Source organism: Diceros bicornis, chromosome 5, assembly GCF_020826845.1.
Source record: "Diceros bicornis minor isolate mBicDic1 chromosome 5, mDicBic1.mat.cur, whole genome shotgun sequence".
In the NCBI taxonomy this organism is placed as follows: domain Eukaryota; kingdom Metazoa; phylum Chordata; class Mammalia; order Perissodactyla; family Rhinocerotidae; genus Diceros; species Diceros bicornis.
The window spans coordinates 93,378,806-93,398,278 of NC_080744.1; the positions used below are offsets into that span (position 1 = coordinate 93,378,806).

The following is a 19,473-nucleotide window of genomic DNA, read 5'->3' on the forward strand; positions in this document are numbered from 1 at the left end:
TCCGAAGAGCCACTTCGCGGGCTTCCGGTCGGGGCCGGAAATGGTGGTTGCTAAGGCGACGCGCAGGCGCTGGCTCAGGTGAGCGAAACCTCAGCTTCCGCCCTCAGGTGCGGTGGCTCCCCGCATGTCCAGGGGCTCCCCTTTACACCTGGGGTCTTCTAGAGGGGGCTCTGAGGGGGCCCGTCTCGCCAGCGGCAGGCGTTCCCGGGACGCCCCGCGCATCCCTGCAGATCCTGGTGCCCAGGATCCCCAGGTGGACCCCTGTCTGGCCACACGCCCAGTTGGGTGAGCAGTGCGGGATAGGTTGCGGAGAGCCGGAAGAAAAGACCCAGAGACTGCGAACGAGACATATAGGTTTATTGGGAGTTACTTACAGGGAGGTCCAGTGGCGGCCGGCTGGACAGCAACGAGCAACCGCAGGCGGGGAAGGTGTTGCTTCTATAGGCAGGGGCCACAAAGGCTATATGCTTGCCAAGGGGCTGTCCCTGGTACGACCAGCGTTCCAGAAACAGTAGCTCACGTGGAGGATCTCTGTGTCCCTTTAAGACGTGATGTTCTTTGAGTGAGATAAGGTGAGATCCTGGCTGGCCAGGCCCTGGATTATTACAAATCCCAGCAGCTGGGCGTCCTGCCCAGAAGGGAGCCAGAAGCACACATGGTTGCAATGGGCTTGTGGGCTCTTGCTGAGCAAGCAAGGCCCAGGCCCTACAAACCCGGAATGGAGATTCCCCTGAGGTTTTGTTTGGGACTGCAGGGCCTAATCTTTTCCCAGCTCTGTGCTTCTGTTTCCCTTGAGCAACACCAGCTCCAGGTCTGAGGAATGAAATGGTTAGAGCAGAGGTAAGCCAGTTTGTGGAGTGTATTTCTAGCATGAGAGCTGGGGAAAGGGAGAGAAATTTTTGTTAGGATTATTGAACACTGAAAGATTTTACTTGAGGAAATCCTAAAAGGGTTAACATGAACAAAGTGGGGGTGAAAATAGATTGCAGTGAAATTGCACCACTGAACGTTCCTTGTGTGGGGCTTGAAAACATGGAGCCCCACCCATTCCATAGCAGTAATTTTATAAAATGTGCACCCTAGAATCACAAAGTAAGGTCATCTGTTTTTGTAATCTTTATTCCCTTCCGCAGGCCGGCCCCTAACATTTGCAGGCCTGGTAAGAGTACCAATAGAAACCCACATACGATATGTTTAAATATTTAAAAGTTTTGAATCAAGGTAACAAATTGTTAAATAAAATATCTTCTCTTCTCCTACTTTGACAAATGTATCGTCATAATGATCTAGAAGTCCAGTTTCACATTCAGAATTCTTAAGCTTCTTGGAATACCTGGAAAAACAGCTAGAATATGGTACTGTGGGGAGAGCTGGTCCCTAGTCCTTTCTCACCCCCTCTCTTCCCATTTCTGGCTCCCACCTACATCACTGAGAGAGGCCTTGCATACAATGTGTGGATACTTCAAGACACATCCAAGTTTTGCCTGTACCCCTGCGAAGAGCCACGCCTTGGCCGTCACTCAGGTCTGGGGGTTAACACTTTAGCAGCTGGGTCTCCCCTCAGGAGAAAGCTGAGAAGGAGACTCATGCAGACCCTGGCATCATTTGGGCAGTAAATTCCAGGGGGATATGTCCCTGAACATGATCTAGATTCCAGAAAGGGGTGTCTAGGCTTTGGGTGGGTATATCCTCTTGACCCCACAAATTACTCATCCTTTGCAGAAGGAAGTGCCTGTCTTCAGAGAGCCAGAAGTGTTTTCTAAGTTAATGTCCTAGGTCAGGGCAATATTGCAAGCAATAAGAATTTCTCAGGTGCTGGCCGTGTACCAACCACTGTGCTAAGCTCTAGACCTAGGGTTATAGACTAATGAGGGATACAAGTAAACAGAACAGTACAACACAGCGATATGTTAGATGACAGAGATGAGCACAGGGTGCTTCTAAATACAGATTTATATAGTCTGTTTTCTATACCTATAATTCTGCCTTTTCCACAAGATCGTATAAATTGAATCATATGGCATGTAGCTTTTTGATTCTGATTTCTTTCACTTAGCCTGATGCATTTGAGTTTCATCCATGTTGTGTATATCAGTAGTTTGTAATTTTTTATTGCTGAGTAGTATTCCATTGTATAGATGTGCCATAGTTCATTATCTCTTCACCCACTGAAGTACATTTGTGTTGTTTCCAGTTTGGGGCAATTATAATAAAGCTGCTATAAATACTTAAGTACAGATTTTCATATGAGCCATAAGTTTTCATTTTTCTTGCATAAATATGTAAGAATGGGATTGCTGAATCATATGTTAAGTGTATGTTCAACTTTGTGAGAAACTGCCAAATTGTTTTCCAAAGTGGCTGTACTATTTTGTGTTCCCACTGAATATGAGATATGAACGTGTGGGAGTTTATTCACCTACTGATAAACATTTGGGTTGTTTGAGTTTTGAACTCCTACAAATAAAACCATAACAAACGTTCACGTACAAGTTTATGTATGGACATATGTTTTCCATTCACTTATATCACACCTATGAGTAGAATGACTGGATATTGTGGTAGGTGTATGTTTAACTTTTTAGGAAATTGCTAAACTGTCTTCCAAACTGGTTGTACTATTTCACTTTCCCAACAGCAGCTGGAAGAGTTCCAGTTTCCCCACATCCTCAACAACACTTGGCATGGTCTATCTTTTTAACTTTAGGCATTCTAATATGTTTAGTGGTATCTCATTGTGATTTTGTGTGTGTGTGTGTGTGTGTGTGTGTGTGTGTGTGTGTGTGTGAAGAAGATCAGCCCTGAGCTAATATCTGTTGCCAATCCTCCTCTTTTTGCTGAGGAAGTTAGGCCCTGGGCTAACATCGGTGCCCATCTTCCTCTACTTTATATGTAGGACACCTGCCACAGCGTGGCTTGATAAGCAGTGTGTAGGTCCGTGCCTGGGATCCAAACCCGCGAACCCCTGGCAGCCAAAGTGGAGCACACGAATTTAACCACTATGCCGCTGGGCCGGCCCCTCATTGTGATTTTAATAATGATGTCGAACATCTTTTCATGTGCCTATTTTCCATCTGTGTATCTTCTTTGGTTAAGTGTCTGTGCAAACCTTTTGCTCATTTTTAAAAATTGGGTCATTTCTTCTCTTATTACTGAGTTTTAAGAGTTTTTAAAATATTCTGGACACAAGCACTTTATCATATATATGACCTGCGAATATTTTCTCCCAGTCTGTGGACTACCTTTTATTCTCTTAACAGTGTCTTCTGAAGAGCGTAAGTTTATTTTTGAAAGGTTTAGAAAGGTTTAAATTATCCATTTGTTCTTTTGTAGATTGTGCTTTAATGTCATACTGTCTTGACATGAGTACAGCCATGTTTGGCCGTTCCATTGACCTACACCCACCAGCACACAAAGAAATATAAAGCTGCTTTCTCTGTGATGGGAACTGGCCCTTCTCCCACAGAAAGAGTTGCAATTTGTAACATTTCAAGGCTCTTTGGGCGTCATAGCACGGGATGGACTGGCCATCTGTGCTGGGCTGGGACGATAACCAGAGAAAACAATGCACGTACACAACTGCTGGGCTGGGACTATAGCCAGGGGGCTCAGTGTACATATGCCACTGATAACCATTTGTGCATGGGAACACTAGATGCTTGCTCTGCAAAACTCTGTAACTGCTTATATAAACTGCTGGAAACCGAGGCCTGGTGAGAGTTCCACCTGTGGAAGGGACGCCTTGCCCGGACATGTGATTCCCGCCCAGCCGTGTAGATTGAAGGGACTCTCCCGGCAGTGGGGCATGGATGTTGTGAGTAACTGATCTGATGTGTTCTCTTTTCAGTCAACCTGGTGTTTCTCTTTCCGGTTGATTTATGTCATTTCCCTTCAGTCGATGTGGATGTTTTCACTTTCCAGTCCATCTGATGTTTTTCCCTCTCGTTATATGACCTGTTCGAATCTGCTGCTATCTCAGCCGATGTGGATGCTTTCCCTTTCCAGTCGAGCTGATGTTTTTCCCTCTTACTATTTGACCTATTCGGATCTGTTTGTAGACTATCGCCTTTACTCTCCTCTATATAATAAAATATACCTTCAGTCCATTTGTTTGGAGTGGAAAGTTTCTTTTACATCTCCAATCGAATCCCCCGAACCTCTCATAACACATACCTAGGAAATCTTTGTCTAACCAAAGATTGTGAAGGTTTTCTCCTATGTTTTCTTCTAGAAGTTTTCTGGTTTTAAGTTTTGCATTTAGGTTTATGATCTACTTTGAGTTAATTTTTGTATATGGTGCAAGGTATGGATCGGAGTTCATTTTTTTACCATATGGATATCTAATTGATGTAGCATTATTTATTGAAAGGACTATCCTTTTTCCACTGAATTATCTTTGCACTTTTGTCAAAAATAATCTGTCCATATGTGGATGGGTCTAATTCTGTACTCTGTATTTGGTTTCATTGATCTCTTTGTTGATTTTGATGCCAATACATACTGTCTTGATTACTATGGCTTCATAATAAGTCTTGAAATAGGTAGTGTTAGTCTTCTAATTCTGTCTTTCTTTTTCTAAGTTATTTTGGCTATTCTAAGTATTTTACATTTCCATATGAAGTGTAAAATCACCTTCTTAATTTCTAAGGAAAAAAAAAAAGCCAGTTGGGACTATTGTAGGGATTGTGTTCAATTTCTAAATCAATTTGGGGAGAATTGACATCTTAACAAAATTGAGTCTTCTATCCCATGAATAAAGTATTTCTGTCCATTTATTTAGGTCTTCTTTAGTTTCAGCAATATTTCACAGCTTTCAGTGTACAGGTCTTGTGTACATCTTTTGTCAGATTTGTCCCCAAGTATTTCATATTTTTGATACTATTATAAATAGTATTTTTAAATTTCAATTTTTGATCGTTTGTTGCCAGTATATACAAATACAATAGGATTTTGTATATTGAGCTTGTATCCTGCAACCTTGCTAACCTCATTTATTAGTTCTGGTAGATTTTTTGTAGATTCATCAGATTTCCTATATAGATAATCATATTATCTGGGAATAAAGACAGCTTTATGTCTTCCTTTCCAATCTGGATGAAACAGTTTTATCATGCCCAAAAACACCCTCATGCTATCCTTTTGAAATAACAGCCTCCCTCCACCTATAACTCCTGACGGCCACTGATCTGTTTCCCATTACTGGTTCTGCATTTTCAAGAATGCCGTGTAAATGGAAATCATACTGCACATAAATTTTGAGACTGGTTTCTTTCACTCAGAATAATGCCTTTGAAATTCATCATGTTTTTGTATGTATCAGTAGTCTTTTCCTTTTTGTTACTGAATAATATTCCATAATATGGCTATACCACAGTTGGTTTATCCATTCACCTGGTGAAGGACATTTGGATTGTTTCCGATTTTTGGCAATTATAAATAGAGCTGCTATAAGCATTTGTGTACAGGCTTTTGTGAGAACATAAGTTCTCATACTCCTAGAGTAGATACTCAGGGGTGGTATTGCTGGGTCATATGGTAAATACATGTTTAACTTGATAAGACACTGCCAAATCCTTTCCCAGAGTGCTGCTATCCTTTTGCATTCCCAGCAGCAATGCATGTGAGTCCATTCGCTCTGTGTGTTCACCAGGGCTTCATATTGTCAATATACTTTTTTTATTTTAGCTATTCTAATAGGTATGTAGTAGTGATCCATAAGTTATTAAGAAATGTTAGTTTCCTAATATTTTGAGGTTTTGTGTATTTCTAAATATCTTTCTGTTGTTGATTTCTAAAATAATTCTGTGTGGTCAGAGAACATGGTTTGTATGACTTGAGTACTTTTGATTTATTACGACTTAGTTTATATAGCCCAGAATATGGTTTGCCTTGATAAATGTTTTATGTGTACTTAAAGAATTTGTATCCTGTTGTCGTTGGGTAGAGTATTCTAGAATGTCAGTCATATCAAATTAGTGTTCAAGTTTTCTGTATCCTTGCTGATCTTTTTGTCTACATAGTCTATAAATTATTGAGAGAGGGTATTGAAATCTCTGACTATAATTTGGATTTGTCTGTTTCTCATTGAAATTCTCTCAGTTTTGCTTCATGTGCTTTGAAGCTCTGTTATTAGGTTCATAAATATTTAGGATTATTATGTCTTCTTGATGAATTGACCCTCTTATTATTATGAAACAAACCTCTTTATGCCAGGTAGTATTCTTTGATCTGAAATATGCATCATCTAATATTAATATAGCCACTCTAGCTTTCTTTTAATTAGCGTTAGCATGGTAAATCTATTTCTACTCTTTTAGTTTTAACCTAAATATGTCTTTATATTTAAAGTGGATTTTTTGTAGGCAGCATATATTGAATCTTTCTCTTTTGTCTAATCTGACAATTTCTGCTGTTTGATTAGAGTGTTTAGACTATTTACATTTGATATGATTATTGATATGGTTGGGTTTCACCATATATTTTGTTTGTCTCATCTGTTTTTTGCTCTTTTTCTTCTCTCTTACCTTTTTTAATTGAATATTTTGATGATTCCATTTTATCTCCTTTGTTGGCTTATTAGCTATAACTCCTAATTTTATTACTTTAGTGGTTGCTTTAGCGTTTATGGTATGCATGTTTAACTTATCAGTCTACATTCAAGTGGTATTGATTTACTTCCATTTCTCCCCTCCTAGCCTTTGAACTATTATTGTCATATATATCTCTTCTACATGTGCTATTAACCCCCTACTACACTATTATTATTTTTTTGTTTAAATATTTTAAATATCTTTCAAAGAGATTTAAATAATAAGAGAAAGTCTTTTGTATTTACCTACATAGCTATCATCCAGTGCTTTTCATTCCTTTGTGTAGATTCATATTTCTATCTGATACCATTTTTCTTCTGCCTGGAGGCCTTTCTTTAACTTTATTTCTTATAATCCTGGTCTCCTGCTGATGAATTCTTTCAGTTTTTGTATTAGTTTTTGTTTTGTATTTTGCATTCATTTATTTAAAGCTATTTTTCCTGGGTGTAGAATTCTTGATTGACAAGTTTTTTCTTTCAGTACTTTTAAGATGTTGCTCCACTGTCTTCTCACTTGTACTGTTTCCTTCAGGAAATCTGCTGCTGTTCTTTACTTTGTCCCTCTGTACATGTGTTTTTTCCTCTGGCTGCTTTTCATATTTTGTCTTGATCAGTAGTTTTGAGCAATTTGATCATGATATGCCTTGGTATAAATTTCTTCATGTTTTATTTGGTTAGGATTTGTTTTTCTTCTTGCATCTGTGAGTTTACAGTTTTCATCAAATTTAGAAAATTTTTGTCCATTTTTTCTACAATTTTTTTTTCTTTTTTCTTTTTTCTTTTTTTTTTTGGTGAGGAAGATTGGCCCTGAGCTAATTTCTGTTGCCAATCCTCCTCTTTCTGCTTGAGGAAGATTGTCCCTGAGCTAACATCTGTGCCAATCTTCCTCTATTTTGTATGTGGATTCCACCACAGCACGGCTTCATGAGCAGTGCGTAGGTCCGCACCTGGGATCTGGGCCTGTGAATCCCGGGCCGCCGAAGTGGAACATGCAAACTTAACCACTACACCACTGGGCCAGCCCCAATTTCTACAAATTTTTTTTGTCTCGTCCCTCCTCTGGGGATTTCAGTCACCCGTGGATTAGGCTACTTCAAGTTATCACACACCTCACTCTCTTCATTTGTTTTTTCTCTTTGTTTCGTTTTGTTTCTGTTGCTGTGCCTTCAAATTCACTAATCTTTTTTCTGCCATCTAATTTGTTTTGCTCTGAAATCTTGTTATTAATCTAACTGAGTGTATTTTTCATCTCAGACATTGTAGTTTTCATCTCTAAAGGTTCAGTTTGGTTTTTTTCTTTTTTAGATCTTCCACATCTCTACTTAACATGTTCAGTATCTCCTCTTGGTTTTCGAACATGTGGAATATACTCATAACTGTTTTGTCTGCTAATTCTAATATCTGTTTAATCATTGATTATGAGTCAGCTTCAATTGATTGATTTTTCTCTTTATTATGGCTTATATTTTCTTGCCTCTCTGTATGCCAGGTAATATTTTTATTGGATCTCAGACACTGTGAATTTTACTTCATTGGATGCTGGATATTTTTTTGTGTGTGTGTGAGGAAGATTAGCCCTGAGCTAACATCTGCCAATCCTCCTCTTTTTGCTGAGGAAGACTGGCACTGGGCTAACATCTGTGCCCATCTTCCTCCACTTTATATGGGACGCCGCCACAGCATGGCTTGACAAGCGGTGCGTCGGTGCGTGCCCAGGGTCCGAACCCTGGGCCACCACAGCGGAGCGCACGCACTTAACCGCTATGCCACCGGGCCAGCCCAGTGCTGGATATTTTTGTATTCTTATAAATAATCTTGAGCTTTATTCTGGCATGCAGTTAAGTTACTTAGTAATAGTTTAATTTCCTAACTTCTAAGATTTGGTGGGTGATACCAGAGCAGCATTTATTCTAGGGCTAATTTTTCCCACTTGGCAAGACTCTTCTGAGTACTCTACTCAGTGTTTGTGAATCTTGAGGTTTTCTATTGTCGCTAGTGGAAACAGGCATTCCTGGACCTGTGTGAGCTCAGGTTACTGTTCCCTCTAATTATTTCAAGTAGTTCTTTCCTCTCAGACTCAGACTTAGCTAGTCTCCTCTCACTCATGCGCTGGAAACATCAGAAATGTACTTTAGCAGGTGAGCAAAGGTGATGGCAGCAGGGCCTTTATAAGACTTCCATGGCCCCCAGGCACCTGGCAGTGCAAGACCCTACCCCACTACATTAAGCATCTTAAAATGTACCCTGTGTTCTACATTAAATGCCTTTTTTAAACTATAACATTTGCAAGCCTTGTTATAATTTGTACAGTTTTGAGTTTTATAAGGTACAGATTACTTGTTCTTTTCTTATAGGCTTGAACTTCATACACACACAGAGTGGAGCTGATAAGTTGTAAATATTTTTGTGAATATTTAATTATGTTGATTTTGTGGGGTTTTTATTCAGTCAATTTTTTTTCAAGTCTCAAACATTTCTGTAGGCCCTTGAAAAGTCTCACAGGCTCTGGGCACTGTACCTACAGAACTCCTGAGCGGCAGCAGTGGCAATAGGGAGAAAGAAACAGATTGGACAGCAAGGATTGTAAGTGCTTGACTGCATCAGGTTGGAGGTGAGGGAAAGGGAAGGGGAGAAGTCATGGCTCTTACCCAGCGGGCTTGAGCACAGCCATTTGCAGAGATGGAAGAATGAGAAAGCATACATTGTCGGAGACAGAGTGAATTCTATTTGGGACAGAAAGACAGCCATTCTCTTAGGAGGTGACGAAAGGCAACAAGGATGCCAAACTCCTCTCCTTCCATCATAGCACACATCATCTTGGGCAGGCCTGGAGGATGTGAATAGTGAATACCTGTCTCTGCTGACATCCCTACTAATATGAAGAGTAATGTGGTAACAACCCTGTGATCAATAAGGAAAGTGCCAGTCTCTAGAATATAGTCCCCGTAGGCTATTTGTGGTAGAGAGGATGATGCTCTATCTTCTGCTAACTTCCCCTTTTTCTCAAAGTACCTTTGCTTACTTCTTTATCAGCTTTTCAGAGTTTCATAGAAGTTCTCAGTGCCACCTTCTGTGATGTCATCCCCCAAAGGAAGTCGAGCCCAGAAGACGAGGCTGCCCGTTTTTACACGAAAGGGGCCTCTGGAGGTGCCATCCCCAACAGAGAAGGACTGGTCTAAAGATGATGAAGAGGATTATGTATTCAAGGACCCAGATGAGGAGCTAGATTCCCTGCCTCAGCCTTATCGAATGATCAACAAGCTGGTGAACCTTCTGTTTGACCGGTCGTGGGAAGTTATTGAGGAGAGGGACACATTGAGGAAATCTGAGCTCAGCTGGATCCAGCCCACCATCTACCCTCCACTTGTAGAAAGCAAGGTATGGAGCAGCTGACCAGGAGTCCCTGTTTCTCAGTTCAGTGTTAATAAATGAAAACACCTGATCCAGGGAAGGAATTCCTACCAGGAACTTTCATTCAATAAGACAGGTGCATTTTTGAAAGATTATAGGCATGCTGATGTTGATGAAAATCGATCTAGTAATTGCCTGGGGAAGTGGGTGTTCTGGTTAATTGAAGATTATGCAGAGTGTCTTTTATATTCTGTTGTTATTTAAAAATCTTTCTGAATATGTTAATCTTGCTTGATGGTTGAGAATCTGCCAGTGCCTTACCTATAGCTCTTTCCACAGTGTTCTAGATGAATAAAGTACAGGGAATGGGGCCACTTGTCTACTCATCACAGGGCTTGTAGTCATGCTTAGTGTTATGAATGTGCATTTATTCCCAGCTTCTTTGTTTTCTCTGGCCCCTTTCCCCTAAAAATGGAATGCTATGACTTTCTTGATGTTTGGGCAAGATAATTAGATGAGCACTATGTTTGGGGTTGGATATTATAGCTAAGAAGGGCCCACGTCCCTCTTTGAAAAGTTAGTTCATATTACTTGCAGACGGTGACAGCTGAAAATCATTCCTTTTTTTTCTTTGTTTTTGTTTTCCCAGCTCAACAACATGCCGAATTGTATGGCTGTTTCCCAAGACTATGTGTTTATTGGAGGAGCCAAAGGATTCTCCATCTATAATCTCTACAATGCTAAACAAGTATATGTTTGGGAGAAACTTAAGGTTGATGTCACTTCCATCTGGGCCACAGATTTGGGGAGTGAAATACTTATTGCTCCTGTGGATGAAATGGGTACTTGTTCTTTATCTTCCTTTTTAGCTTAATTAACGGGTACCTGTAGACTGTTGCTCAATTTAATCTCCTTTCTAGAAATCGGCAGAGCCAGACATGGTCATGTAGTGGTAACTAACACCTACAGAACAGTATAGTGTGCCAGGCACTATTCTAACATTTCATGTATAGAGGCCCATTGAACCCTCACAACAGCCCTAGGAGGTAAGTACAACTTATTATCCCTGTTTTTCAGAAGAGGCAACTGAGGCATGGAGGTTACTTGAGCTAACATGGAAAGTAAGTGGCATGGGCAGGATTTGAACCAGGCGGCGTGGCCCCAGAGTCCCCTACCCTTTGGGCATTCAGCAATCCTGCCGCTCGCAGGAACCAGGGCTTGCTTTTTTCCCTCATCTGAGGATGAACCAGGCCCTCAATGGGACTACAGTATAGAGAACTGTAGACAGTGTCCTGGAGGAGACTGTGTCTGCAGGAGAGCGACCTGACCAGATTGGCATTTTAGGAAGGGCACCCTGGTTAGGAGTTTGAAAAAGTCAAAATGAGAGGCAGAGAGACCAGGAAGAACTATTACATTCATTGAGGAGAGAAATTATGAATGTCTGAACCAAGGCAAGGTCCGTTAAAATGAAAAGAAGAATTGTACTATGGTTATAAGACGTTAACATTAGGGGAAATGGGTGAAGGAATAAGGGAACTGTTTGTACTATTTTCACAACTTTTCTGTAAGTCTAAAATTAGTTCAAAATAAAAAGCTTTAAAATGAAAAGGAAAATGTAATGGAAAAACTTGATGAGTGATGGAATATGTGTGTGGGGTCAGGAGTGGGGAGGTATATGAAGGATAAGTGAAGAAAAATGACTCCTTTCTGCCTTAGATAACAGGGTGGATGATGATGCCATGCCTTGATAGCAGTTATAGGAGAATAAGGTTTCAGGGGTCCGTAAGTTGAAGAGTTCCATTTGAGCATGCACAGCTTTGAGGCATCTGGAGTGGGAATGTTGATAGGAGAAGTTTGGTCTTAAAGATAGGATTGCATTTGTCACACTGCATTATATCTAATTGGTTTCATGTCTGTGTGACCCTCAATGTGATGACTTTGAAGACAGAGACTGCCTTGGTTGTCCCTAGCACATTCATGGTCATGGAGTAGATATCCCTTGGATGTTGATTGGATTGAGTTAGACTTTCACCCGTGGTGGGCCAGATGCCTTTACAAGGTCTGTATTATGGGTGTAGAAGCAAGTTCTGAGTATCTGGGAGGCACCTAAAGAAAGAAGTAAGAAGTCATGGTGGGTCATGATCATATATAGAGCCCTTAGGTTAAATGGGAATTAGAGTGACAGAATTATTAATTCAACAAAATTAACTGCATGACGAGCTTGTTGGGGGTTGAGAGATGAGGCACATAGAACGGTGAGATATGATTCTTTCCCTCAAGGAATCTATGAACTCGCTGAGAGGAATAAAATACCCTCACAGGAAACGATTGGATAACAATGTGAGGCAGTACAGATGATGTGCTAAAACAGGCGGATAGAAATCAAGGAGTGGATTGATGTGGCTGAAGCGCTTACAGAGCCTTCCAGGAGAAGAGGAAGGGCCAGGTTAGGTGGAGAGGACCCAGGCGGGAAAAGAACTTGAACATTTCAAGTGAGAGGTGGAGGAAGGCAGGGATACCATGATCACCCTGGGCAATGGAGGGGCCAGGGTGGAGGCCTAAGAGTGCGTGAGCTTATGGTGATAATTTCAGAAAGTCAAATGGAAAAGTCCAGTTCTTCTTTGGCTCACTTGTCTGTCTTACATTCTCACTTATTTTTCTGTTTCAGGTATCATTAGACTGTTTTATCTTTATAAGGATGGTCTTTTCCTAATCAAAGCCATTAATGAAGTGGTAAGTTCCTCTTCTTTCACCTGTAGCTGGACCAAAAGCTGTAGCACATTAAGTTTACTTTTAATATGGAGGTGATGACAGCTGTCCTAGAGTGGAAAGAAATACAGACTCCCGGGTCAGGGAGCCTCCAAAACATCAAATTCAAAGATCCCCCGCCATCAGAGGGTACATGCTGAATGCCTTGGATTTATATACCCTGTTGTTGAAAGAAGAAAATTACTGAGGGACTCCAGTCCAGATTGACCACCAGACCAGCATATCTACTAACTGCTTACAAGTCCCTAAGTTTTCCAGGCTGATACACATTCTGTTCCCTTGCCCATGCTATCCCCTCTGCTTGGAGCGCTCTCCTTGCCTCCCTGACTACTATGTGCCTCTTAAATTTTCCTCGTTCCCTTAAATTTCCTTCAAGACCAGCTCAGTATCTCCTCTGAGATACATCCCCTGATATACCCAAGAAGAGCTCTCTCTCCCTCTTCTGTGCCACCACCATATAGAACAACATTTCTATCATGGTATTTTCTCCACCCTCCATACTTACTTGTTTGTGTGACTGCTGTTTCTCTTGGATGTGAGCTCCCCAAGGGCAGGGGACATGTCTTATTCACCCATATATCCCTTGTTCCTAGCACACTGTAGGTTCTCAGCAAGTGTTTTTTGAATCAATGAATCCAAAAAAGAGAGAGGATTGCTCAGAGTAGATTTTTCTTTTTCTTTTGCTGAGGAAAATTCACCCTGAGCTAACATCTGTTGCCAATCCTCCTTTTTTTGCTTGAGGAAGGTTCGCCCTGAGCTAACATCCATGACAATCTTCCTCTATTTTGTATGTGGGTCACCACCACAGCATGGCCACCAATGAGTGGTATAGGTCCACACCCGGGAACCGAACCCGGGCTGCCGAAGCGGAGTGCGCCGAACTTAACCACTAGGCCACAGGGCTGGCCCCCAGAGTAGATTTTTAGTTGTAGTTTGTCTTGTAAAAAGTACCATTATTGGGCACCAAAGCAGTTCAGTGGGAAAAAGAAAGTGTTTTCAACAAATGATGCTGGAATGCTAGGTAAAAAATGGGGGAAAAAATGAACCTCACCCCCACTTCACACCATATATAAAAATTAATTTGAGGGGCTGGCCCAGTGGCGTACCAGTTAAGTTCGTGCGCTCTGCTTCAGCAGCCCAGGGTTCACAGGTTTGGATCCCGGACATGAACCAATGCACCACTTGTCAGGCCATGCTCCCAGACATGAACCAATGCACCACTTGTCAGGCCATGCTGTGGCAGCGTCCCAGATAAAGTAGAGGAAGATAGGCATGGATGTTAGCCCAGGGCCAATCTTCCTAGGCAAAAAAGAGCAGGATTGGCATCAGATTTTAGCTCAGGGCTAATCTTCCTCACACACACACACACAAAAATTAATTTGATATGGATTATAGGCCTAATGTAAAGGCTAAAACATTATCCTTCTTGAAGAAAACACAGGAAAATATTTTTGCAACCTTGGCACAGGCAAAGATTTCTTAGGACATGAAAAGTGCTAACCATAAAAGAGAAAATTGATATTGGACTTCATCAGAATTAAAAACTTTTTATTCCTCACACCATATAGAAAAATTAATTCAAAATGGATCATATGCCTATATGTAAAATCTAAAACTATACAACTTCCAGAAGAAAGCATAGGAGAAAGTCTTTGTGACCTTGGGTTAGGCAAAGATTTTTTAGCTCCAATATCAAAAACACAATCTATATAAGAAAACATTGATAAATTGAACTTAAAATTAAAAACTTCTGTAAAAGACACTGTTAAGAGAATAAAAAGACAAGGAATAGACTGGGAGAAAATAATTGTAAATCACCTATCTGATGAAGGACTTATATCCAGAATATAGAAAGAACTCTCAAAACTCAAACTCAAAAATAAGGAAATAACCCATTTTTTAAAATGGGCAAAGGATTTGAAAAGAAAGACAGTTTGCCAAAGAAGATATATGGAAGGCAAATAAGATGCTCAACATGGTTAGTCATTAGGGAAATGCAAATTAAAATAACAATGAGCTGCCACTACACGTGTATTAGAATGCCTAAAATTAGACAGACTGACCATACGAAGTGTTGGCAGAGATATGGAACAACTGGAACTCTCATACACTGCTGGTGGTAAAGTTTAACTGTACAACCATTCTGGCAGTTTTTTAAAAAGTTGAATATACACCTACCATGTGATCCAGCCATTCTGCTCCTAGGTATTTACCCAGGAAAAATGAAAGCATTATCTCCATACAAAGACTGGTACATGAATGTTCATAGCAGTTTTATTTGTAATAGCCAAAAACTAGAAACCACCCAAACATCCGTCAACAGGTGAATTGATAAGCAGATTGTGGTATAGCCACACAAGAGAATACTGCTCAGCAATAAAGAGGAATGAACTATTAATGCACATAACAACATGGGTAAATCTCAAAATAACTATGCTGAGTGAAAAAAGTCACACAAAAAAGAATACATACTGTATGATTCCATTTATATGAAATTCTAGAAAATACAAACTAATCGGGTGACAGAAAACATCAGTTTTTGCCTAGGGTGGGGTGGGAGAAAGTTGGAGGGAAGGATTACCAAGGGGCAGGAGGAAGCTTTTGGGAGCGATGAATATGTTCAGTATCTTGATTGTGGTGATGGTTTCAAGGGATAGCACATGTCAAAACTTATCAAATTGTACACTTCAAATATGCAGTTTATTATGTGTTATTACACCCCAAATAAAGCTGTTAAAAAAATTAAAGCTTCTGCTCATCAAAAGATGTTATTGAGTTCAATCGGTAGCAGGAGCTGAGAGCAGACCCCAGAGAACCTTGAGCAACCCTACCAGTGCCCAGCCTAGTGACCCTCACACCCCAGAAGGATCTGCAGCTGTCGTGCCGGCCCCAGTCACCATGACCACAACCCTGGCGAGGTGGATACCCAGCAGCAGCCTCTGCACTGCCCACACCCATACCACCTGCCGTAGCACAGGGAGCAGTGGCACCCACTGGTGGGGACAAGGAGGTCATCGCAACAAAGGTTTAGGGAACAGTCAGATGGTTCCATGTGAAGAACGCATATGGTTTCGTCAACAGGAAGGACATCAAGGAAGATGTATTTGGACAGCAGATGTTCACAAAGAATAACCCCAGGAAGTGCCTTTGGGGTGTACGAGATGGACAGGTGGTAGAGTTTGATGTTGTCGAAGGAGAACAGGATGCAGAAGCAGCAGATGTTACAGGCTTGGTGGAGTTCAGTGCAAGACAGTGAATCCGCAGCAGACCTGAACCATTGTGATCGTCTCCACATCCACGGCATTACCAGCAGAATTCCAGACTAGTGAGAGTGGCGAAAAGAACGAGGGGTCGGAGAGTGCCCCTGAAGGCCAGGCCCACAGCGTCGGGCCTGGTGCAGGTGACAGTCCCCACCTGCCTAAGTGTGGAGACCCTGCAGGTGCCAAGCACGGCATGCCCACCATCCTGTGCAGGGAGAAGGGATGGAGGGCCTGACAAGCAGGGTGCAGAACAGGGTAGACAGCGAGACAGAATCTGTATCTGGGGACTGGCCCTCCTTGCCCAAGACGGCCCAGAAAGGATGGCAATGAAGAGGAGAAGGAAAACCAAGGAGATGAGACCTGAGGTCAGCAGCCACTCACGCCGCTACCCTGCAACTTCTGCTGCTGATGCAAACACCTGGAAAACCTAAGCCATAAGATGGCAAAAGGACAAAAGCAGCCGAGAATTTGGCTGAGAATTCATCAGCTTCTGAGGCTGAGCAGGGCCGGGCTGAGTAAATGTCAGCTTACCACCTGTATACCATCACCTGGTTCAAGAAATGAATGTGAATTTCCAGCAATAAGAAGTGAGCAAAAGATAGGAGCAGAAGACCTTAAGTGCTTGTTTTTTTGACCATTGACCAGATAACTAGAACTATTGGCATTATCTGTGCAGCATCCAGTTTTTATTTTTACCTAAAAACGTCTCTTTTTGGTAATACCAACTAGGTTTCTTTTAAAAAGCTTGGTTTTTCTCAATACACCTTTAAAGGTTTTTAAATTGTTTCATATCCAGCCAAGTTGAGATTTTTAAGAACCTCATTTTTAATTTGTAATAAAACATTGTGACTTGATTTTTTCAAAAAAGTTAACAAAATGCAAGCACCTGTTAATAAAGGTCTTCATAATCATTATTATTATAAAGATACTATTAAGAAAATAAAAAAGCAAGCCACAGACAGACTGGGAGAAAGTACCTGCAATGTGTATATATACCTTTTAAAGTATATCCAGAATATATAAAGAACTCCAATAATAAAAAAGACAACCCAATAAAAAATAAGCAAAAGACTTGAGCTGACATTTTACAAAAGAAGATATATGAATAACTAATTTTTAAAAGTACCCAATATCATTAGTTAACAGGAAATGCAAATTAAAATCATAATGAAACAGTACTACACACCTATTATAATGCTTAAAATTAAAAAGACCAAGCATACCAAATACTGACGAGGATGTGGAGCAATAGGAACTTTGATACGCTGCTGGGAGGAGTGTAAAATGGTACAACCACAGTAAGTAGTTTCTACGAAGTTAAATCTATGACCCATCAGTTTGACTCCTAGGTATTTACCCAAGAGAAAGAAAAACATATATCCACAAAAACATTTGTACAAGAATGTTCATAGAAGCTTTATTTATAATAATCAAAAACTGGATGGGCCGGCCCGGTGTCTTAGCGGTTAAGTGCGCGCGCTCCGCTGCTGGTGGCCCGGGTTTGGATCCCCGGCGCACACCGATGCACCGCTTCTCTGGCCATGCTGAGGCCGCTTCCCACATACAGCAACTAGAAGGACGTGCAGCTATGACATACAACTATCTGCTGGGGCTTTGCGGGGAAAATAAATAAATAAAATTATTTTAAAAAAATCAAAAACTGGAAACAATGAATAAAAATTTGTGGTATATTCAATGGAATACTATTTAGCAATAAAACGTAATGAAGTAGAGATGCTTACAACACAGTGGATAAAATTCAAAGACTTTAAGTTATGTGAAAGAAGCCAGAATGTACAAAGAGTACATTCTGTATGATTCCAATTATATGAAATTTAAGAACAGGAAAAACTCATCTATGTTGGTGAGGAAGATCAGATCATTGGTTGCCTATAGAGGGGTAGTTGACTAAAACAGGGTACTAGGAGAACTTTCTAGGATGATGGTAATGTCTTATGCCTTGACTGTGTGTTAGTTACACAGATGTATACATTTGCCAGAACTCATCGAGATGTACATTTAATATTTGTGCCTTTAACTGTATTTAAATTTTATGTTTAAAAAAACTCTCTAAAAACATTTAGAGAATATATAATCCTCAACTCATTTTATGAGAGCAGCATAACTCTGATATCCAAATTGACAGGGACATTACAAAGAAAGTAGTGTTGCCGGGTTAGAACACACCAAAAACTGTTTTTAAAAAATCATTAATTCATAATATATTTTTGAAGACTTCATTGTTAGCTTTGTAAGTTGCTAGGGTACAGACTCAATCTTCTGAAAACTAAGGGAAAGAATCAAGCATTTATCCTGACTTTCCTATATAGGCTGTATTTCAGGGTAATCAAATAGTTGATGACGGAAGGATCTCCTTTACAGAAGAATTCTAACAAATGCAGAAGGAGTGATCCACTTGGGCTATCTTAATTTTATAGCCATTTTGCAGAGTAATGGTCTAGGCAGTGACCATCGGTGGCTGATGGAGAACTTGATCACTGATGAGCGAGGATGACAACACCTGTTCTCAGTGCTCAACCTTCACATTACTACGAGAGAACAACCAGCTGTTATGAGCTCCTGATGTGATGCAGGAGGGAGACTGCACACCTGTGGAGTATTGTTGCCAAAACAGTTGAACCTAAATCTAATCAAACCTCTAGATCTGATTACCAGTTTATGGGAAATACAGGGGACTCCAGAGCCTTCATGAATGGGATTAGTGCTTTATAAGAGGCCCAGGAGAGCTCTCTTGAGCTTTCCATTGTGTGAGGACGCCGCGAGAAGGTGGCAGGCAGTCTATGAACCAGGAAGCTGGCCCTCACCAGACGCTGAATCTTCCGGGTTCTTGAAATCCTTGGAAATCTTGGATTTCCAGCCTCGAGAACTGTGAGAAATAAATGTTTATTATTTATAAGCTACCCAGTCTATGGTATTTTGTTATAGCAGCCTGAACAGACTAAGACACTACGATAGTCTAGATAGAGGCTTTCTTCAAGCAAACTGACCAGAGTTTTCAGTGTCATGTAAAACTTATTTCAACTCATTTTGGATAACTGAGTGCTGGCCTAGATATTTAGGGTTTGCAAACCTGACCAGGAGATCAGATAGTATGAAATCACCGCAAATCATCAGGAGTAGTCTACAAACCAGGAAATAAGTCCAAAAACTTCTAGACAGAAAATTGAGTTCCACTTTTTTACATATGATCTTGTCCAATTCCTGTACAAAAAATGGAAAGTATGAAATAGTTTGAGGCATCTTTTCATGTCTCAAGCTTTAAAAAGATTTATGTTCTCTAGTGTGAACCACAGAAGGCCCTGAAATACATTCTTCTCTGTCATTAGGCTGACCTTACTCTGTCAGCATCTCTCTTCTTTTCAGGATGACACCAGCAAGCAAACCACCTGTATAAAGATGGAGATTTCTCAAGGAGGGGACTTTGCAGCCTTCCTCCTACAAGGCAAGTTAACCAAAGGCTGTTAAGAAGGTTCAGATTTGCAG

General features: G+C 40.8%; 1 protein-coding gene across 2 annotated transcripts in view; it reads left to right on the forward strand.

Annotated features, from left to right (window-relative positions):
• Nucleotides 1-186: 186 nt before the first annotated feature.
• Nucleotides 187-19,473, forward strand: part of WDR93 (WD repeat domain 93) — a 51,369-nt gene continuing 32,082 nt past the window's right edge. For both annotated transcript variants that reach the window (XM_058542443.1, XM_058542442.1), the window contains exons 1-5: nucleotides 187-572; nucleotides 9,623-9,967; nucleotides 10,590-10,782; nucleotides 12,609-12,673; nucleotides 19,354-19,432. In XM_058542443.1, coding sequence (XP_058398426.1) covers nucleotides 9,665-9,967; nucleotides 10,590-10,782; nucleotides 12,609-12,673; nucleotides 19,354-19,432 — 640 coding nt within the window. In that variant the 5' untranslated portion in view covers nucleotides 187-572; nucleotides 9,623-9,664. The remainder of the gene's footprint in view (nucleotides 573-9,622; nucleotides 9,968-10,589; nucleotides 10,783-12,608; nucleotides 12,674-19,353; nucleotides 19,433-19,473) is intronic.